Raw genomic sequence first — 23,570 nt, 5'->3', positions numbered from 1 at the left:
GCCTGTGGCTCGTGGCACGAGTTTGGTCCCCCGCAGCCTTGCTTCTATGCCGGCAACCACCTTGCGCACGTGGTCATTTGTTGTTTGTTCCGAACGGTAAAGTATAGAAACAAAAAGAAAAACCGTTTTGCGAAGGCTGCCGCAAACACACACGAGCCGAACGCTTGACTTCGCCCCCGGTCGCCATTTGCTTGTCCTTGCATCGTTAACCCTTCCGGCATTCGGAAGTACGTTTTTCCCCGGAAAAGAAGCTTAGCGGTGTTTGCCGGCCCGTGTCAAAGCGGAAATAAAGGAAGGCGGTAACAACATCCCAAGTTTGTTTTCCTTCCCATCCACATGACGGGCGCCGCACTCGCTGACGCAGGCTTTTGTCTTGATTGCTTTCAAGTTTGTTTCCTCAAAACAAACTGTTTCTGCGAGCTTCGAGCGCTCGCGTACCATAGCGTCCTTTTCTGCGAAAACTTTGCTTTCTTTGGCTAAGTCGGTAGATTCAATAAGATGTGAGCGTTTAAAGGTGCGGGTGGGATTAAATAATATAATAACTGTCGAGGTTGTTTAAAGTATCCGGCGTATTTTTCCAGCGAACGTATAACAGGCATTAGGGACATATAGGAAACAAAGTAACCTTCTTTGTTTCTCTCGTTCCTGCACTCTCCCGGCACCCGCCTTTCAACTCTGCCATCAATCGGGCTTTAGGCATCGAAAAAGTTTACACTGAGTGTCACTGAGTAGCAGGAAATGTATTATAAATCATACCGATTCTATTTCTGTGTGGGACTTCATTGCTGAACCTATCAAAAGAAGGATTTTCTTTATTGGTGGTACAAAACATCTAAAAATAGGAGACTTCTGCGAAAGTGAAAGTCGACAGTAGCACAGGCCAAAAACAAATCATTCCACAACCTCACAATAGAGCAAGCACCACCCATTTCCGTTGAAGAGACGTGTCGAAATAGCGGAAGTACCGAGAACTTTAGTGAACAAACCAGCAGTAAGACATTGTAACCAACTTGTCAAAAAAAAAAAAAAGAAAGTATTACGTGAAGCGCGAAAGACATCGAATTAAAGACATTTAACGCAACTTGCTTCGAAGACACGTCGTACAGCCAAAGTATAGCGGTCATTATGGATTAGAGTCTGTGCCATAAAATACACCAACAACAAAGTTACAAGCCACATTAACTAATTGATAGAACTCCATCTAACCTAAGCATAGATCCCTGAATAGATAGCACATGCTTAAAACAAAAAGAACAGGCAATGGCACACAGGGCACACTTAAACGCTAGATATCTTCCGAATAAGCCCCGGAAGTTATTCAGTGCATCAGCGAAAACTGTACTGCGATCTTTATCCAAGATAGGCCACTACCATAGCAACGAACGTGCACAGTCAAAAAGGTCATAGGGATATCCCAACATAACGGTACGGCAGAGTCTGCGTTATCAAACTACCACGCTAGAGGGTTTAATAATGCCGCCATGAGGGAAAAGGATGTATTGGAAAATCCTTTTCTAAAAAGTTGGGCTACAGCAAACAAATAAACGAGAAAACTAGATAGGTGGTTTGATGTTTGTCACTCAATTTCCTCCTGATCTAAGAAAAGTTTATGTGACATTCACTGTTTTTAAGTCGGGAATTGGGATGACGGCTTTCAAGTGTTTTTATATGCGTTCTCTGTTACCATTGACAAGATATCGACAAGATTGCTCAAATTATGTTTCTCACCATATATGTGGCATGGTTCGTAAATGATCGAGACTACCTCACACGAGAGAGCCTCCCTTCAGGTCAGACAGCTGCACTGTGTTGGTAAAAGTTAAATATTCATTCCCGCAACTGGCCACAAGCAGTAAGGCGATCAAATGTTAGTGCGAGTGTACATTATGACATTCGGAATGGCTACTTGTAGAACACCGTTATGTAAATGTCAAATAGGTAGAATCATAGCGCGAACGTAATCAAATCGCGACTTGTTGGCGTGGACATACAATATGGTGTGGGGTATAGATGGGGTATGGATGTGGGTACAGAAAGAAATTGGAACAGTGCTAAGTTGTACTGTAAAGAGCGACGATGCATCAAATTGTTGTCGGTCACATGTAGCTTTTCAGCAAGTTATAACGGTTATCAATTGTCTTTGGCCACAAGGTAGGCGCTCATGAGATAAGAATTTGATAAACAATAATGGTTCTCACGCTGTCGTTGTACTTTGAGTGATCTTTGTTTTTCTAGGCGCAAGTTCGCCGAATAAAGCGTTATATCCTGCACTCACAAAGTGTGTTGTGTTTGTTTATACATCGTAACAGCAAACTGACAATGGGAGTATTGGGAACCGTATAAGAATCGTGCGCGCTTTGCTATCTTTCACAGTACCCATTAGCAGCCGCGCAAACTTTCGACGTCTCTCTACAAATGGGCTCTTCAGGTACGTTACCGGAACAAAGCGGTGTTTGTTTCTTCCTTCTTTTTTTAAGCGATGGCTGTTCAAGCACCCATTTGCGCTAAATCTCCTACGCGCATGAGACGAGGATCGACTGTTCACTCTTCAACTTCCTCAGCCGCTCTGGCTTGCTGACAAGGTTAACCCATTAGATGAAACTCGGCGTGGAATGCTTTAGTCGTGAAGAGGTATTTGGCTGCACGGAGTCGCCTGCTCTCTGCAGCACATCCAATCAAATGCATCCATCGTGCACACCGCACGCATTTTAATACGTTTTAGACATTATGAAGTCATGAACAACCTCCGCAACGATGATGTAACGAAAACGCGCAAATAGTTTATTGCTTTGTTAGGTCAAATTTTGCATGAAAGGCCATTAGTATTTAAGCTGTGCTAGGGTTCGTCACTGACTATTACAATAGCGCTCTCACTAACTACATTTCAATTATTCTTTTTTTTTCATATTTAGAGTTATACTTTTGTCTTCCCGAAGTATTGTGTATAGCCACGATGTCGGCTTGTACCCCCCTTTTAACCTTCCTCGCTCGTCTTTTTCTGCCTGGTTTCTAATCACTTCCTTTCAGCACACTTAAGAGTTTATTTAGTTTTACTTATCATCATTATTTCTATTTCTTAGTGCCATTCTTTTGTAAAATATCTTCATGACCGAATAAACACTCCTAATTGTTCTAAATCACAAGTGAACTAATATACCTCCTTCTTCATATCACAGTGCCGAATACAACGCTACAATCAAAGAAACGCAATGCTCTGAATACTACTGTACGGCTATAGTCGTGGAGAAAGGCTCACAAACGTCTAAAGACGACACCGGCCCGCATTCAGAAAAAAGATGCTATTAAAAAACTGCCACCTAAAAACTATTTTCAGCTAACGCGGACGCTGGACATGCTAGCCGATGTTAAAGCACCTTCACGGACGAAATGCTTTGTGCATTGGGCCCTACGTCTCCTCCTGGTGAATGAGCGGCTCCTGGGAGCCGTTCGCGGATGCAATGTGCCAGAGCCCCGGAAGCGGAAGAGGAACGCGCTCAGTGTTCGAACGTTGGCGTGCTCCAAGGCTTCCGCAGAGTTTGCGCTGGGGCCTTCCTCTCGGCGTCACTCGCGGCGCGCGAAAAGCATGCCGCTCGGCTTCTTCAGGTTCGAGAGACCCCGGGACGAACAAGATTAATGGCGCACCCTGCGGACGGACAACGAAGGGGTTTTTTTGCGCGCCGTGGCCTCCGTGCGGTTACGGGCCCTAAGGAAGCTGAAGCCAGCTAAGGAAACGCAAAAAAAAAAACAGGAAAATGCTCGCAGCGTTCGTTCTGGAGACGCTATACAGGACCATACCAGCGAGAGGAACTTCATCACCGGAATGTATTCCGGCTTGCCTGCTGTGGTTCGCCAGTCTATTCTTCTTTCGGAGCGAAAAGGCTAGGCTTCCGCGGATGGACGGGAGGGAAGTATTGGGTTGTGGAGTGTGCGGAAGGAAGCGAACGTGGACGACGTCCTTGGCGCTGCTCGACGTGCCGGTCTACTTACGTAATCATCCATCTTGCCATTAGTCCGGACACCGCGGCGGCCACCCGACACGGCCGACAGAGCCCGCTGAGCACAGCGCCATGCGGTGAAGCTCAGGAACATGCACCACCGCCATTTCGTTTGTTCTTTACTTGAGGCTGAAGGAAGCACGCAAGTCACAGTGGTCGTTGCGAATCTCGGGCGCCATCTGACTGCGAAGAAAGGAAAGGCGGGAACTGAAAAATGCACAGACAAAATGTGTATCCGCGATGTGCAGCGCCTATAGGGGCGCCACTGAAAGCCGCGTAGCGGCGGCCGTTGGAACCGCTCGCGGGTCGCGTAGCAGACGCCTCATTTGCGCGCGTGCGATTCGCCGGTTGTGCGCGTCCCAGATAATTACTTTTGCGGCAACAGTGTGCGCAAAGGAGCCGCACTTTATAATAGTGGACATGTGTCCGATGGCACAGCTGTGTGGGACGACAATGTCCCCATACGCGACAAGAGTTTGTCACAGACAATCGACAACAAGCTTCTCCTACGAAGTGGAGCTCATCGTAAGTACACCGCTTTCTTTATAACGTCCCGATCACTAACGCCTGCATGCGTTGACGCGTGCACCAATGTTTTTTTCTCGACACAGTAGCTTCGTTTACGTGCCATGTGCTGATATAGTAGATTTTGAGGGAGCGCTGTCGCACCGGCGTATAGATTTCACAGGGTCGGCCACGTGGAGGGTCAGCGTTGGTAAAACTTTGAAACCAGCACGATAAACTTGTGAAAAAATAAACGATAAGCTTGTCATCATCGGTGCAGAAGCGCACAGCGAACATTCTGCACCAATGATCGCATTCCCGTGCCATCAATAGGTAGAATGCAGCCGATTTCGTACAGCACACGTGTGATTCCACGGCGCTTTTTAGGGGCGAAGCTCCTCTTAGTCTAACCTTGTCACGTCTCCGTTGTCCGGCGTATCCACCTTTGCAAACTGCCCACTCCTTCGTCTTTGCAAACATCCCACTACGACCCATCACCGATCCTTTGCAAACTGCCCACTACTTCGTCTTTGCAAACATCCCACTACGATCCATCACCGATTCATTACTTGACCGACCATAAAGCCATTATAATGAAGGGGGAACGGAAGCCACCTTTGCAAACGGCCCACTACTTCGTCTTTGCAAACATCCCACTACGATTCATCACCGATCCATCACTTCACCGACCATAAAGCGTTATAATGAAGGGGGAGCGGCAGCTGCCACTTACGATTAATAAAATTTATTGTATAAATATGTACAGTGTTTGTCACGTCTTTGATGATGTACTGGGCTATCGCTTTGATTACTGCTGGGCGAAACCACTGAAGATTTCACGGTGTAACCATGATTTCTTCACGAGCTTCGCCCAATCTCGTCATCATTCACCCGTGGATATGCTGTGAATTTTTTTTTTTTTAAGAAGCCGTCTCCTGCCCTAAATTCTCTCGCATTGCGCTTCGCGCCATTCGTTTTTCAAGTGAGCCAAGGTATCGCGTCTTATCAGCAATAACAACCTCATATGAATTGTAGTGTCTACAATGCAGGCGAGGCGACCAAGTGTAAACGTAGTAGCGTTCGCTGAAAACGTAGCGACAAAAAATAAAAAAAATAAAAACACGGTAATGGTTCTAACACTGCCGTAAACAAAGCGCGATTGCTTAGCTTCTACGTCGTACAGCCGCAATCCACCGCCGCCGTCGCTTTCGCTCACGAAATAGCACCGGAAACCTGTAGATGTGCGTTCCTGGCGATTTTTTGTGTGTGTTTGAGCAGCCGACAACGCAGCAGGTATTTTTTGACATCGCTGAGGCCCGCCAGAATCGTTAAATCACGATGAAAAACACATCCATCCGTGCACTGGCGTATAGACGCTCGCGGGAACACTGCTCGCCGGGCCCCGCGAGCGCTTCCGAGCCATAGCGGCAGATGGCGTCGTCGGCGCTTTGCGCATCGCCTATAGATTAGCGGCACTCACAGAATTATGTCATTGTAGAAATTTCGGCAGAAACCGCGCCTTGTGGGAATCAGTTTCATGCGAAGCAGTCAGGGAGTACTTCTATGCTGCATTTTTTCGCTTCGAGCCAAGCGTGACAAGGCGGACCGAGGTGTTTTTGAAAGTATAGTAGTTGTGTGCACATCGTGGGCTTATCAGGCATGTCGACAACGTTGGCGTTTAAAGGGTACCTAATAGTCTGACGTAACGTCAGCACTCACTTTCGAGAACATATGTCAGTATTATCGAAATTAAGTGCACTTTACGGTGCGATGATGTGAATATCATAAATAACTTTTGTTGGAGTATTGTTCCGGGGTCGAGCAACACTTGAATACAGCCTGATGAATCATAGGAATAGAAATGTAATGTTTATTAGACTGCAAATTATGTAAGGGATATAGACGAACGCACACAGCACAGCACACGCGCTGACAATTATCTTTGCTGTGAAGAACTTTCCTTCATAAATACGTTAAGTATTATGCGCAAGCGCACTGCCCGTGTATATAGGTAGAAAATTTTTTTCAGAGTAGAGATAATTGCGAGTTAGCGCCTGTCCTGTGCTGCGTGTGTTCTTCTACACCCCATACCTAATTTTAGCTCTGCCATTTACCATTATGTACCAACTAGCCCACCAACGAATTATCTCATGTTGTGTCCCTACAAAATAGCTCAGCTATATTTAATTGCATAAGCTTCACACTGTGCCCTTTATCGCCGAACAGTATAAAAAGTCACAGTTTCGCCGCAACGGCGAAGCAATGAATGCGATAGCAATAAATTGGAATGTAACGCGAAGAACGGAAAGAAGCTCGAAATTGCCAGCGCGTCGCTCGAGCCCAAAGGACGCACGAAAAGAACGCACACAGGACGAGCGCGAACTAATGCGTCACAGCTCGACACTTGAAGCGCACTGCTCAAACATAAAGCAGGACGCACGAAACGAACGAACAGGTACACACAAGACAAGCACGAACTAGTTGTCACAGTTGTTACTTACTTCTGTTTGAACAGCGCGCTCCTTTCGCAAACGCGGCCGCTGCAGCGAGCGGAGCGAAGCATCCCACCGGCCGCCCCTTCTTTCCTCGAGATAAGCGCACGAAAGCGACCACGGCCTGTAGGACCAAGAGCAACGGCATTCGCAGGAGAGGGGCGACGATCTTTAAAGCGCGCCACACGCGCGCACATCACGCCATCTACGTGGCAACTAAGAAAGCATGCAGAAGTACATGGTGTATATAAATAGCTCGCCGTTAGCAAGCTAAAAGACGGTGCTGTCGTGGCGTAACGTCTAACGCGTCGGGCTGCAAAGCGAGAGGTCGCCCGTTCGATTCCCCCCGTCGGAAAGTATTTCTGAATTATTCTTCTTTGTGGCTTTTCTATATATATGCATACATATACGGTGAATGACGGCGGCGACGGGGACGGACATTTTCCAGCCGAGACTGTCCATATAATTGCTATCGTAATAAAAGAGAGGACAAATAAAGTATTCAATAAAATAATGCAAGCGCTGGTATCACAGGAACTTGAAATACAGAGGACCAATGGGAGCTGCAAAAAAGATTAAAGAAATAAAACACCGTTGTATTACACACGGATAAGGATTTTGAATGTAGTAAATTAAACGCCTCCACTACTGCTGTATTGTTTACGTTATGCTTTGATGGAACACACTGGCCGCAATCACGAAGAGCTATTGCTGCTGTAAGGATTTCAAGTGAATTAGCAGGCTGATTCTCGAGAAGCTTATGCAAGCATTTGCTAAAGCTGCTTATGTTCGCATCAAATTTACATGCGACTGCAGCAATTTTTTTCATGTCTTTCTTTTTTGTTCCATAAATCTTCTGTACTCAAAGTAGTACGTTTCTGATATTTTACTTGTATGCCCCTCCGATTATCCCTGTGATCAAAGTTCGGAATATAGCGTTTCGTATTTCAGCGCAATTCTGCACATTTGCTTATAATCGTTGACGTACATAATCCCTCTCCACTAGAGATCTAATTAATGTCGTCTGACGTTGACGGCTCCGTTTGTGTGCGTTATATTCTTGTAACTACATTGGTGAATGGTGATCAGACAAATATTGTAATAGTAAAAGTTACTAAACGCGGGAATGTTAATCAGGAAATTTTTGTTTGTTAGCCTGATCAGGACAAAGAGATTAAAAGAAAAAAGATGTGGATGCGAAAAAGGAGTGTGATAGTGAATTTATATTCTGAAACAATTATTTTTCGCGATGCAAAAATACATTTCCTATCATTATTGAAAATAAAGAATGAGGCTTTACGTGCGAAGCCAAGATATCATGAGGCGTGCCGCATTCGGGGGCTGCAGATTAATTTTAGCCACGTATAGTTTTCTTAATGCACACCTAAATCTAAGAAGAACTTTTTCTCTACTATCGAAATTCGGCTGTCGTGCCCGGGAATCGAACCCGCTTCCGCGAACTTCGTAACGGAATGCCTTAGCCGCCAATATAGCATGGTTGGTAATAGATGTGCCTTGCCTTCCTTCCTTTAACTCTTACATCGAGCTCTTTCCCCTAGCATTCTGTTAAGCTTTCGATATTGCCTTTCTGACAGTTCCACTGAAGTTTTTCTTTTTCTTCTTTTTGCTCTTCACAAAGGCTATGAGACACCGTTCTTACGCTGTCGTGCCGTTATTCGTGGTACGAAACGGGAAGCCCTGCATATACAATACAAACACGAAACCCACAATCCTTCCTGTGAACCAAACAAACAATACAAACGTTGCAAAAAAATCCTACGGCGAAGGGCAACGGGTTGCAATGAACTTTATAGCCTGGCCTAAAGGCGTTATTCTAGGTGACCCCGAGCCTAACACCCTCTCTCGTATTGAAAGCGGAGAAAAGAAAGGACGATTTCGACGTCTGAAAAAAAAAGAAGGACGTAAAGAACGCACACAGGAAAATATCAATAATGCAGGGACGAATCGGTGAGTCATTGCCTCATAGAGGAAAAATATTGCCGTAGATGCAAAACAACCCGTTAGAATTTACACATGGTGGAGTCTTTTCGCATCTTCATCTATTACACAATGCTCCAGGCGTACGACGCGACATGTCGGCCGGTTGCACACACTTCCTTTGTGACACTATATGTCAACGATCATTTTTGACCAAACGCATCTCAGAGGTCTAGCTTCGATAGGCTCAGACGGGAAGTTGGCGAAGAGACCGGGTGTAGAAACCGGAAGTGGAAATTAAAAGGCGGCAAATATATTTGTTTTAACAGTCCTAATAGATTTTTTTTTACGTTTTGAAAGGCCGCCTGCAACAGATAACGTGGATGCAGTTTTTGAACTGCACTACTCCATGCGGCGGACATTACAAAAAATTAAATACATTATGGACAAGTGTATGCAGTAGATGCTCTCCTCTCGGTAACATTTGTCAGCCTGCTCCCTCGCTACTTCCTTTGTGTCCTTGTATATTTTCGCATATTTCTATAACAAATAAAAATAATAACACGAGATCCCCACAAATTGTGACTGATCACAACATAGCCATATTAGTTACGCTACCAAGTCATTCGCTTCCACATAAGGAAAATATCTCGTCACGAACGACGACTTTGTGGCAAAAAAAAAGGAAGTGCACTTCAAGACAGGAAGCAGGACAGCAAGACGAATGGGTTAAAGAGAGGCAACACGGCAAGAATCATCGGTCTCGCTAAGCAAACATGACATCAAGAGTCGCGTATGATGGGAACACGCACGTCTGAGAAAAGCCCTGGGCGCTGAAAAACTGTTCAGCTTCCGGTCGAGCGATGAAATGCAAACAAACAACGCAAACAACGGTCACGCGCAAGAAAACGAGAGAAGGGATAAGCTCGAAGCATAAGCCGTACGTTCACACAAGCTAACGAGAAAGAGCGAGCGGCTGGGCCTCGGTAATCCCCCAGCGTCCACGGCGTGATGCTCGACAGCGAGCGGGGGCCTCAGAAATGTGCGCCGCTGCCAGTTCGTGATTAACGACCCAGTATCACCATTGACTCGGACGACAGCAGCGAGCGGCTCCTGCGAGTGGGCGCACGAACAAATCCCGGACTAGAAATAAAAAAAAAGAGTATACAAACGCGAGAAGAGACAAAGAATCGAATGAAGCGGGAAAACGCAACAACGGCTACCGTGCGCTGCAGGTTCGCCGCCGCTGTTGCCACGGCACGGTGGCCAGGCGTGCCTCGAATGCGGCGCCAAGGCGGGGAAGGCAAGGGGTGGCGGTGAGAAGGCATTTGAGCAATACACGCCACCTGACGTCTCTGGGAACGCCGTCGAGTTTTGGACAAATGGATACCGGCGCAGAAGAGACGGCTTACGTTTTCTTTTCCGTGAGAGCTCGAGGAAAGAAAGTCGGTCAGGCTGCGACGCACATGCGCGCACCGGCTGCTGATCCTTTTCTGGGATTGCAAAGCTCGAAAGCAAGAAAATAAAGTAAAATGAAGAATAACACTCCGGAGTGATCGTGCAAGCATCAGATAAAGGCGGTGCCCGGATGTAGACAGCGTTCTCATATCACACTCCGCGCCGAAAAGCTGTTGCTCAGCGTGATGATACAGTGGGTGCGTCGCCCCTCGCCCTAGTTTTCTGTACTTTTGTTGCTTTCATCTTGGGAGTCATAGAAGTGCTGATATTTAGGGTATGTGTACGGTTAGCCGGTTAAATCGGAACGTATTAAACGCTCGCACTGCACACCGGTGAGTGCTGCATTGTTTGTTTGCTCAGCCCTCCTGCTAGCCGGCAATATCCAAGTATACTTCAGCAAGAAAAGATTACGCTGTTTAGGAAAAGTATTAGCAAGGCCATAGCCTTCGATGCCTCATAAAACGCGAAGAGGGAACGTCGGTGTCGGCGTCAACACGAGTGACGCAAAATATCAACATAATGTGACCACTCATCCTATGACGTCTTCGTGACGTCACATGTCGCCATATTTTGTGACGCCATTATGAGGTCAGTATGACTTCCCATAACGTGTCGCCACGTGATGACGTCATCGCATGACACCGTTACTGTCAAAATGGGTCGATTCCGGAGGGACTCCAAAACCATGCGAGGTGCAGAACGCTTGAAATGCTTTCGATCCCGGAACAGTGCAGGTGTCACGTTGGGTACACAAAGATTTCGGGGAGGGGGGAGAGGGGGAGTGGGACCGAGAAGAAACAACAACATGTCTTTCGGTTTCGAGTCGTCTTAAATGCATAAGGGGCCATGTGACTTTTGCATGTAGAACAGCCGGTGATGGCTGTATCAACCACGAATTGTAAGTTTAGCTTCGCGAAATCTGCGCGATACCGGAAAGACTCCCACAACGCTTGTTTTGGGGAAGACTATATATATGCTTAGGAAAAATGTTTGAAGGCTCACATGCGAGTGTTTGCAAGAGGCATCTTTAGAGGTAGTCTAGTTGCTACGGAAGCCGTAAAGAAAGCAAACCCGAGGTAGGATGTCGTTATTTGCGGAAAAAAGCCGCTCCCAACAGTATGTTGTGTCTGTCAACATGACATATTCTCTGTTTTGTCTCTCAATCACTCAGGAAGCGAGACTCGGAAAGAACAACAAGCGCGGCATTCCCCGAGCGATCCCAGTAAACACAGCGCTGCGCGAAGCAAACCAAATTGGCCCGACACGCGGTCACTTCCGTCGTCTCCACAAACGAACGTATACGATAGCGCGCGCAGAATGCAAGCAGTCGCCTGCAATAAAGAGCGTGCCAGTTTGCACACGCACACACAACCGCAAAGCATACTATGGCGAAAAAGGAAGAAGGGTAAATATACGAATCAGGCAGCGTAATAACCCGTAATCTGAGCTCCCCTCGTATAGCGAGGCTTTTCGGGAATACAAGAGACGGCACCTTCGCGATGCGTATAAGCGTAAGCCGCACACGCAAGAACATTCATTTCTCGCGCGGATCTATCTTCCTCCTCGTTACTCGTTATCGCGAATAATCTCATTGCGGCGCGGGGAGTCTCACGAGCGGCGGAAAAGCAAATACGACGGAGTGGGCCATCGTGGGGCTGTGGGGGTGGGATGGCGGAGGTAGAAGAACGCTGACGAATAAGCGCGCTCCTTACCCAAGGGCCCAGGACAAACAAAACCTTGCGGGAAGAACCGTGGCTCGGCAGTGACCGACGCCGCCACAGCAGAGGTATTATTGCAAAGTTTCACCGCCGGCTCTCGATAAACACTCACGTGCGAGAGTAAAGGAAAGAAAGAAAAGCAGTATTAATAAAACGGGAAATCGCCGGCGTCCAATCCAGAGCGAAGGCTCGCGATATATGCGGCGCCCTCACCGTAGGACGAAACGCGCATAATGAGATTAGACGCCGGTTTTCGCGGGCCGCAAACGCGGTAAGGCGCTGGGGCTCGTATACACGTCCCAGGGTTTGAGTGCATGGAGACTTGAGAGGAGGGTACGGGGGAGAGGTGTAGTATGTTTGCAGTGGCTCGTGATACGGAAGGGGCACCCTCCGTTTCGTCGTGTAGGAGCCCAGTGGTCTAGCGAGGATGTCTCACACCAATAGGAGAAAGTATAGGCATCGCGGCGACGTCTAGTGCAGAGAAAAGTGCTGAATGCAGCGTCGCCAATGCTAGGGAGATGCCCCTTATCACCCTTGGAATGCATCCTCCTAAAGTGTTTGGATAGCTGCAAGTAAGCAACGGCACAAAGTGCAGGCGCAGAATGAAATTAATGCCTGACCTTATTCGTGCGTCCTGGCACTGTCGTGCGTGTAGTGCGTATGATCGAAATTGATCTTAATGAAACCATAGAACGCTGCCCAGACAAGAGCGGCAATATGTTTAAGATAATGAGTAAACATGCAAGAGTTAGAGTAGTTAGAGCGGCCGCGCTCCTTCAGTCGCTGGTTAGTTGTTTGGTGACGTTGTTGGGTTTCTATTGGATGACTATAGACCATCGAAAGTAACTTCTTTAGCATTGTGGCAGCCAGTAAATATTGGATATGAGAAAACGCAGGCACACACGGACGCACGCAAACAGAAACACGCCCACACTCATTTATATTAGTGGCCACCAGGGAGCGCTGCTGCACAGGAAAAGAAGAAGGCCGCGCCTAGGATATTTTGGAGCCACCTAAAAGCGCTAGGTAGGAAGTCTGTCACAATGCAACAACGTTTGGTAGATGAAGGAGGAAATCAATTGGAAGGGCATGAAGCGCTAGGTTACATCCGAAAGATAACAGCCGATTCGTTTAAAAAGGTCACCCAGGGGATTCCCCCGGTAGGTAATAGTACGCAAAGGAGTGCAACTGACGAAGATGTAGTACTAGAGAATTTCAATTGGAAGAAGGCCGAAGGAAAAATTCCTAAGCGCACTACTCCGGGCTTAGATGGGGTTCCCGTCAGCCTCATTAACGAACTCGGACATAACACTAAAGAAGCACTGCTGAAAGCCGTAGAAAAGTGCTTACAGGAGCGGGAAATACCAGACAGTTGTCGAAAAAGTAGAATGAACTTAATCTATAAAGGCAGGGGAGAAAAGGATAACATTCGCTCGTATAGACCGCTAACCATTACATCGGTGCTATACAGGTTGGCGATGCAGGCAGTAAAATTAAAAATAGAAGCGTGGGTAGAACAAAATGATATTTTGGGAGAACTTCAGAATGGATTTCGAATCGACAGGCGGTTAGACGATAATCTGTTTGTTCTTACCCAGTGTATAGAAATATCGAAAATAGAAAACAGGCCCTTATACATAGCTTATCTAGATATCACCGGAGCGTATGACAACGTTAAGCAGGAAATTTTGTGGGATATATTGAAAGAAGTGGGCATAGGGGACGACTGTATACAGCTTTTGAGGGAAATGTACCGAGAAAATACAGTTTGTATAGAATGGGAAGGAATAAGTAGCAAGGACAGCGTTGAAATTAGCAAGGGGCTGAGACAGGGATGTCCTTTGTCCCCGCTGTTATTCATGCTGTACATGGTGAGGATGGAAAAAGCGCTAGAAGGTAGCAACATTGGATTTAATTTGTCACACAAACAGGTCGGCACGATGGTTGAGCAGAAGCTTCCAGGCCTATTTTATGCTGATGATATTGTCTTATTTGCGGACAGTCAAGATGATATACAGCGACTGGCAGATATATGCGGAAGGGAATGTGAGGCTCTAGGACTAGGATTTAGTGCAACAAAATGTGGATTGATGGTATTCAATGATCACGAAGACCATGCGGTCTTCATACTGGGCCAAAAAATACCGAGGGTAAGCAAGTACAAGTACCTCGGAGTATGGGTAAATGAAGGGGATAGATATATGGAGGTACAAGAGAAAGCAGCGGTAGCAAAGGGAAAGAGGAATGCTGCAATTATGAAGCACAGAGCTTTATGGGGATACAATAGGTATGAGGTGCTTCGAGGGCTGTGGAAGGGTGTGATGGTCCCGGGGCTTACATTTGGGAACTCAGTGGTTTGCATGAAGTCAGAGGTACAATCAGGAATGGATGTAAATCAAAGGATGGTGGGCCGCCTCGCGTTGGGCGCTCACGGGAAGACGACAATTGAGGCTGTAAAGGGTGATATGGGATGGACAGGCTTTGAAGTGAGGGAAGCTCAGAGCAAAATGAGATTCGAAGAGAGGCTGAGGAAAATGAAGAAGGGTAGATGGGCAGAGAAGGTTTTCAGGTATTTGTATAGAAAAAGCGTTGACACGCAGTGGAGAAAGAGAACTAGGAGGCTCACCAGTAAATATACGGCTAGCAGTGCGGGCGATATGGCAACAGGGAGCATTAAGCGGAAGGTCAGGGAGGCGGAGAGGACTTATTGGATGACAGCGATGGAAAAGAAGCCGGCTCTGAGTAACTACCGAAAGGGAAAAAACGAAATAAGGAGGGAAAGGTTTTATGATAATTCAAGGGGAAGCGCTTTACTGTTTGAAGCAAGGTCGGGCTGCCTTAGAACGCGAAGTTATAAAGCGAGATTCAGTAACGAAGACGAACACTGTACATGCTGCGGGGGAACTAAGGAAACGATGGAACATGTACTGATTGAATGTGGCGATATTCACCCAGGTATACTTGTGGGCACGAGTCTACAGGAAGCCTTGGGTTTTAGGGACAACAATGGAAAGCTGAACACGTCCGCGATAGAAATAAGTAAGAGACGGTTAGAGTATTGGTGGCAGAAGAGTAGAGATAAAGTACAAAAATAAATAATGGGGGGGGGGGGGGGGGAATAAGGTCATTCTGCCTTAAGAGGCAAAGAGATAGACCGTACGTGAATTTATAAATTTTTTTTGGTATAATAAGATAGATTTAATCAATGTAGACAAGGTATTAGGCCAGCATGAAACAAGGAAGTTTTTTTTTTCTTTTTTCTTCGAGCATGGTGGCAGACATGTCACCGCCCCGTTATAAAGGGGACGCTCATAGCATCCATCCATCCATCCAGCATGAAGAGTAGATGGGCAGAGAAGGTTTTCAGGTATTTGTATAGAAAAAGCGTTGACACGCAGTCGAGAAAAAGAACTAGGAGGCTCACCAGTAATATACGGCTAGCAGTGCAGGCGATATGGCAACAAGGAGCATTAAGCGGAAGGTCAGAGGGGCGGAGAAGACTTATTGGATGACAGCGATGGAAAAGAAGCCGGCTCTGAGTAACTACCGAAAGGGAAAAAATGATATAAGGAGGGAAAGGTTTTATGATAACTCAAGGGGAAGCGTTTTACTGCTTGAAGCAAGGTCGGGCTGCCTTAGAACGCGTAGTTATAAAGCGAGATTCAGTAACGAAGAAGAACAATGTACATGCTGCGGGGGAACTAAGGAAACGATGGAACATGTACTGATTGAATGTGGCGATATTCACCCAGGTATACGTGTGGGCACGAGTCTACATGAAGCCTTGGGTTTTAGGGTCAACAATGGAAAGCTGAACACGTCCGCGATAGAAATAAGAGACGGTTAGAGTATTGGTGGCAGAAAAGTAGAGATAAAGTACAACAATAAATAATGGGGAAAAAAATAAGGTCATTCTGCCTTAAGAGGCAGAGAGATAGACCGTGAATTTATAATTTTTTTGGTATAATAACATAGATTTAATCAATGTAGATAAGGTATCAGGCCAGCATGAAACAAGGAAGCTTTTTTTCTTTTTTCTTTGAGCATGGTGGCAGACATGTCACCGCCCCGTTATAAAGGGGACGCTCATAGCATCCATCCATCCAGCATCGTTGAGCGTGATGGAATACTGGAAAGTTTTCTTATCTGGAAATGTTGCAGGTCAAATATATGGATTACAGTGAAATAGGAGGAATTAAAGAAGGTCAAATATAAGGGATCCTTTTTTTTTGTTAGACACAGCATTCGTAAGAACTAACAGACAATAATGCCAAAGAAAGTATAGGGGGTGCTATTTGTAGTAATTAGAATATAAAAAGCACCCCCTATACTTTCCTTGGCATTATTGTCTGTTAGTTGTTATTAATGAAATAGGAGGTGGCACACCCACAAAAAGAAGGTGCGAGAATGAGTGAGAGTGTTTTTTTTTGCCAATTTTCACGTTGTCAGACCCAGCTTCTAGTGAATCCGTGGAACTGGAAAAAGCAATTTCATTTTAGGCCGAAGTAGCTTCCACGCGATGCACAAAGTATTGTAACATAAAAAAAGTGAGATCTTTCAGGACACCGCGAGCGTTTAAATTTGTTTGTTGCCTTTAAGAACGTAGAGGAAACAACTTAAATTGAATTATGAAAATGATGAAGAAAGCAGAAGAGGGAGAGCTCCAAATCTTGAAAGCAAGGCGATTTGAATTTCGCGCTTATTCATACATTCAGCAGGTCCTGATGGAAAAAAAGAAAAAGAAACACTGAACCTACGCGATCAAAGTGGGAAGAGAGAGAAATACGGCAGGAGAATTGCATATAACTCATTCCGGTTTGTGACAGGAAACGTTTTACTTTGAAAGCGCGATTTATTCAAAACTTTGAACGTCCTAATTAGAGTGAGCCGGATATGCGAAGGCGGACGAAACGTCTGTATATTTGGCTGCGTGCTCCTATTTTGCCGTCTTTCTCAATGCACATTTTTATTCTTGAGATACATAATTTCCCTCATGCGGCACACGAAATGGACCAATGATTTATTGATCAGCGTCGACAATGGAAGATATTTCGAGCGAGCTCGCGGTGAAGTATTCGGCGAAGGCGCTTGCGGTCTTATCTGCTCCCTCAAGGGGAACGTGGTCTGCGTTCGTTTGTATTCTCTTTTGATTTTCTTTAAACGCGAAGTTCGCCGCATATGTAGAGAACAGCGCCGTCTGATCCTCATATTCCCAAGAAAAAAAGAAGAAGAATATACTACGGAAGAATTGTGTCGCCTGTACCCCCTCCTTTGTTGTGTAGATTCGATGTAGGTGCTTGAGAGTAATCTTTTTTAAGCTTTCCCCTTCTTTGTCTCCTAGCGTGCTTTTATAAGCCATGTGAATTTTGCATTGATTTTTGCTCGTATTCTGCCTTTGTTTTCGACTTCGCAGAAAACAAGGGAAACAACTGCGAGCAAGTTGCATCAGCGGTAGATGGAAATTATTATTTGCAAATTCTTATAGTTCACGATCATTTTGAGATATGCCGCCGTCTCTAGTCAACGTTAAAATGTAAGGCGTAATGTCTCAATCCCTTTCTTTCTGTACGAACATGCAACATTTTAGTATTAATATTCATGTCCCCAGTATGACCGCAGAAGTACAAGTATATGTCGATTCGATCTGTTCGTTTCAGTTGATAGACGGTTTCGTGGTCTTACATTGCAGTGGAATACCGCGAAAAGTAATGATTCCCAGTGCCTTCGGCGTAAACGCTCAGGATAACCTGACAAAACCTGCAAAGTTTTGACGGGATACTAGAAGAGACGGCACACCAGGATGCACAAGTTGATGCGCGAGTTTCAGTTTGTCTTCGCGTGTCGTCTCTTTCATAGCATTTCTTCAAAGCTATAGTATTTCGGCTATGAAGTCCCAACAACCAGCCCCGTGTGCCAGCTTCACATACCTACGTTTTCTCTCTGCTCTTCATTCTCTACCTCCTAGTGTAGGGTAGCAAACTAAGTGTTTCAATTCAAGTTAAACTTCTGCCTTTTCCTCATTTCCACTGGTCGCTTTGTCTCTTCACTCGGCTAAACAGCGTTCACCATCTCGTTGTATTCGTTCAACTATGCGCAGGACGCGAGCACAACGTGACCGGCTTCGTGGGCGGCTCGGCCGTGCTACCGTGCGAAGTGGACGAGGCGAGCTGTGGCCGAGTGTACTTCATCACCTGGACCAAAAACGTGTCTCAGGACTGGCAGCGAGTGTACCTGTTCTCGGAGACGGTGAACCGCGTGATGGGCCCGCTGAGTGAGCCGCACCGCGCCACGTTTCAGCCGGGCAACGCGTCCGCCCACCTGCGCATCCAGCCACTCACCGTCGAGGACGAAGGCACGTACAAGTGTGACGTCACCTACGTCCAAGGAAAGTGCCCGTCCTTGTCCTTCACCAGGCTACAAACGCTCGGTGAGTGTCTTTATATTTTTTAAGGCGAAAGGCTTAGACGCCTCATAAAACGCGACAATTGACCGCCGCGTCCGCGTCCCGCGACGTCGGGGACGAGTGATGCAAAAAAATCGTCATCACGCGACGACGTCGCCAAATGACGTCATCATGACGTCACAGATCGGCAAACTTTGTGGCGTCATTATGACGTCACTATGACGCCACGTGTCGTAACGTCAGATGACGACGTCGTCACATGACATCGTAGCTTCGTCAAAGGTGGGCCGATCATGGAGGCAGTGCAAAACCAGGTAAAGTGCCTCCGATCCTGGAGGCAGTGCAAACCCACGTTAGGTGCAGAAAGCTTTCGTAGGGCGGCGGGGCAGGATCAATACATCCACTGAGAAGAAAAATAAGATGGCTTTCGCCTTCGTGTCGCCTTAGGTGAATGCATAAAGGAACCCTGTGAGTTTCTTATTTTGCGCCTAGCGCAGCTCAAAGTTTGAGCAGTCTCCGTGTCTAACATATATGTTCCCGTATTCAGAAAAACAGGTTCTCACGCTTTAAACCTAAGCAAGAGCGAATTTTTAGAGCATTTAATGATACATATATTATTAGCTTTCTCGGTACATATGGTTATGCAATATTACAGTACGCTGTATCCAAGTGGCGAGGGTGTTAACGCAACATCGTCTTGCAATGAGTGGCTCTCACATATTGCGTGTGACTGCATGAAAAGGCCGCTCGAAATAAAGAAATCTACGTTTGCATGGCACACACGAAACCGCTCATTAGAAAGAAGAAGAATAACTTTTATTGGGGAGCTCATTAGAAAGACTGCTTCAGTTCGGTAAATACTGTCAATATACTCTCTGCACCTTTTGACAGGTTGAGCGCAAGAACGCCAGTGACTTCTTTATGCTCACGAGACGTTTCCTTGTTTCTAAAGAAAATTGCAAGCACTCCTGATGCAGGATATACTGTTTGCGACGATGTTCGATCGTTAAAAAAAAACGAAAAAAAAACTGACGAGCGAGAAACTTCATGAATTTTGTCCATTGGCTTTGGAATCAGCTTTTTAAGAGTTGCGAAGGCCACAACATTGGCGTTACATTAGTTCTTCGGCTGATTTTATGAAAATTGAAAAGCTTACGTGTGACTCCGATACTCGCTATAAAATGCATATAAAGTATGGTTTTTCAAGTTAAATACGTCCACCTTACAATAACCAGTAGCAGTTTAAAAGCTGTCACATACAGACGCTGGCATAAATGGTTTTATGTCCTTCCCGCTGGTGTCTTTTTTTCTTGTTGTTTTACGCTGCACTAATACAACTCAGTCTTCGGCGAGCGTGTCGTTGGTGGGTCCGTCCTCTTCTTTCATCGCAGTCGTAAATTTTTCATTCCAATAAAGAAGTGAACCAGTTGCGTTTAAAATATACTGCCTCTCCCATCTCTAGTAATGGCAACGCCGAAGTTTCGATGATATAAAACCGCGGTCGCCAACTATGGAGGGAGCGTGAAGGATTAAAAGTAACTTCAGGACGCACCCGTCTAAGCAGAGGTATGTGCTGTTACTGCCCAGCTAAAATTCGTCTTTACGACCTCTGGCGTGGATCCGAAGCGCCTACATTTGATAATATAAGGTGTGTTTGCTTAAGGACACACGTACGTACGCTGTATTTGTCGTCTCTCAATGCACTTCTCGTATGTTGGGCAGATGCAGTCCTCTCACACAGAAACATGTATTTTAAATCTCGCAAGCTCTGTTATTCGATTGTTAAGATCAGTTTGAGCACGTAATATGCGTAGACGCTGCTAACAAAGAGATGTTATGCACGTCCGCTTATGTCTAGGGTGCCTTGATGCGCGTTTCGTTCTGCGTTTTGTCATCGAGGCACACTACTTATGTCTAGATTCTTCCCAAATACAGTTCGTTGACGTTCGCTCCGTTCTTCTAAATACATATTCACACAGAAAAAATTACACCGATGCACTGTGCAACACGATGCACGATGCAACAATACTTTAGCAGTGCTTTTAGTGCCTGGGACCCGGTAGAAAAAACAAAGGCAGTAGAAGCGAGAACTTTGCGCATTCTGAAACAGGAGGCGCGCTGACAAACGTGCAATTTTGCACAAACTGTCCGGGTAAATTTCTCGAGTATGCGCAAAAATTTGAGAGCAAGATGAATGATGTAAACTTCCTGATACTACGTTACCTCTGATAAACGACCCAAGGGGTGCCGTTAGGATGAGTAACCAGTTGCTGAGCCAAATTTTGCTAGAGAAAACAACGGCATTCATTTGCATAGTGTACTTTTGCGTTTGTTTATCGATGCTCGGTTGCTTTTCCTTGGAAAACTGGGTCAGCGAATAAGAATTAAGAGTAGTCCTTTGTTTTCGATTAGAAAAGAAGCTAGCGGAGACCCACAGAACGTCAGTAAAGAAGTAAAAATAAAGACCTGGGTCCTAGGCTCACGGCCAAATTCATGATGGGTTCAGTAAATTCTGCAATGGTCCGCAGGAATATAACAAAAACATGGTTGATCCCTCCGTCACATGAAACGGTAACACGATAAGTGAAACATGTCTTTGCGGAAGTGGTTGAATATTTACAGTACAGTGATACAAGAGAGCTGGCAGAATGTACATGTAACGTGGATGTACCCACGTTGACGTTTGGTGGCACATCTGTATCCCGATGACTAACGATAAATGATTAAAGAAACCTTTGTGGTAGCTGTAATAGGTAACGGTGAAAGTGCAATCAGAGAAAGTGGTGTAACAGCCAGACGAGCGTCGCCTACTGCACGCAGAACTTGAGCAGGCAGCATCCCGCCACATGTTAAGTATAGTCGGTGACAGCCTAAGAATAAATATAAGCTCCGCCCACGAGGCCGCATTGCTCATATTTTTCATGCCTCCGCGCTACAAACGAAGTAGTTCCTAAACAATGGCAATAATTTTCACGCATATAAACCTTATTTTGCAATACTGCACTGATACTGAAATAAAGAAAACAAAGCTAGATAAAATAAACCGTGAAGGCACGGAGTTCAGCGTCAGCATAACAATATAGCTGTTATTTAAATCGCACCCCCCGCCACGATCATCTCGGAGTCTATACGAAGAAGTAATGTACATCTCAAAGGTGATGTTTCTGAGCAGCACCTATTTTGGTATTAAAACAAAAAATGCCCGATTTAACATAAAACTTAAAATAAAGGAATCGTTATTTTATGGTTTCAAAGAACGAAACACGGACATTAATCGCATTTAACAAGGTCGTTTCTATTTTTTTTTTGCGAAACTTTCGCCGCCAGTTTTCTTCACCGTCTGCTGTAACTATGGCAACTGTGACTCAAAGGGAAGTATGGCGAAGTGGTCTGAGATTGCCTTCGTGAATTTCGACTCTTGTGTTGCCGTTAATACCGCATTTGCGTCTCTAGTCGCCGTGCTTGTCATCGTGTTTGAGCTAAACGCCAAGGCTTCATTTGACGTCTTGTTTCAACGAAATAAAAGCGTGTAGCACACATCGCGTTTAACTGTGGGGGTAATTGCATGCGTTACCGTTACTTTCACGCCAAGGAGATGTACGCGGCTAAATTGGAGTTGACTAAAAGCTTTACGTGGGATTGTTTCTCGCCTCGACAACTTGCACTGGCACTGCCATTACCCCTTAAGACTTTGAACGTTCAAGCTTTTAATTAATTTATTATTTATTTATTACATAGCAGTCGTCGCCCCAGACAGCAGGGGGGCAGACTTTTACTGGAAGAGCCCCCCCCCCCCTACCACGTATATATATATATATATATATATATATATATATATATATATATATATATATATATATATATATATATATATATATATATATATATATATATATATACTGAGGCTGCCATCGGTTGCCATACGACAAATAGGAAAAGGATATACGCTTCTCAAAAGACAGTTTATTTGTCAACGTTTTGATATCAAGGCAAAATTTACGAGGCTTCGATGCGCTTTTATAGCATCGTCCTCCGTGCAGGTAGAGCAAGGAAAACAATAAACAATAAAAAATGTAGAAATGAAAAAAATCAGTAGTCAAAAGACCACACATACACACTCGGACATAGAGAAAACACGCGCATCTTCGAAGAAAAAAAAAGGAAAACATATAGATGTCTATATAGATAATATCGGTGGACACAATCAGTAAGTACATCCGTTTCGTACATTGTCAAGCCCCACCTCTCCGGCTCCCCCCTTTTCATTTGTTCGTGAAGCATAGTGAGGGGGTGAGGCTTCAGAAGAAGGGATAAGCGCTTAAACAAAAGGGTCTATGCACCATGAGCTTCAAGAGTTTAATATAAACAAATTATCACTGCGTGATACATGTACACAATACACGCGAAATGCAAAAAAAGACGCACGTTAGCCAAAAACAAGAATTCCAAATATGATATCGTGAAGTATGATGCAACGCCATTAAAAACAAAAGCATTTTTTTTTCACTCAATAATAGTTTTAGCGGCGTTACTTCAGTTACGATCACGATTCATGCAATCGATGTGCCACAGCGAGCGCATTATTTCGCGGTTTGCAGACAACGATTACCTCGCACGGCGTTTAACATTGCAAGGCGTTCGTGCATCGAGCGTCAGACTTACGCGACGGGCACTTCAACCTAGCACATCATTCTGAGCCGGTGGAACTGAATTCCGTTAAGACGACGCAACTGCGCCAATAGGCACACGTCACAAAATCACACACGCACCAGATGACCACAATTATCTTCTTATAATGCACACACCACTGCATATTCTCCACACCTGGTTTGTTTACTTTCGCAATGTGTTGCGCTAACGGGCTACGTTGATGGCTTTCTTTCTCTCACGCTTCGTCCGTACATACGTCGTTTATATAGGAGCGCAGCACGGCGCATATCACAATAGATCACCAAGATTCCAACGTTGCGAGCTCCAAGTAACGCACACGCACACGCACTTGTGGCAACGCTAACGCCATGGCTTTTGCGGTCGGTAAATCGTACACAGACGCGCACATTCC

The 23,570-nt window shown here is 45.5% G+C and overlaps 1 protein-coding gene across 4 annotated transcripts in view; it reads left to right on the top strand.

Annotated features, from left to right (window-relative positions):
• The window catches only part of LOC119393625 (hemicentin-2), a 225,890-nt gene that overhangs the window by 135,886 nt on the left and 66,434 nt on the right, over positions 1-23,570 (top strand). For all 4 annotated transcript variants that reach the window (XR_007416349.1, XM_037660734.2, XM_049416299.1 and 1 more), the window contains exon 2: positions 18,203-18,532. Coding sequence is in view for 3 of the 4 variants with exons in the window: in XM_037660734.2 (XP_037516662.1) it covers positions 18,203-18,532 (330 nt within the window). In the remaining variant the exon portion in view is untranslated. The remainder of the gene's footprint in view (positions 1-18,202; positions 18,533-23,570) is intronic.

Source organism: Rhipicephalus sanguineus, chromosome 5 (genome assembly GCF_013339695.2).
Source record: "Rhipicephalus sanguineus isolate Rsan-2018 chromosome 5, BIME_Rsan_1.4, whole genome shotgun sequence".
NCBI lineage: Eukaryota > Metazoa > Arthropoda > Arachnida > Ixodida > Ixodidae > Rhipicephalus > Rhipicephalus sanguineus.
Note: the sequence above shows the minus strand (reverse complement) of the source record. Positions and strands in the feature narration are given on the sequence as shown.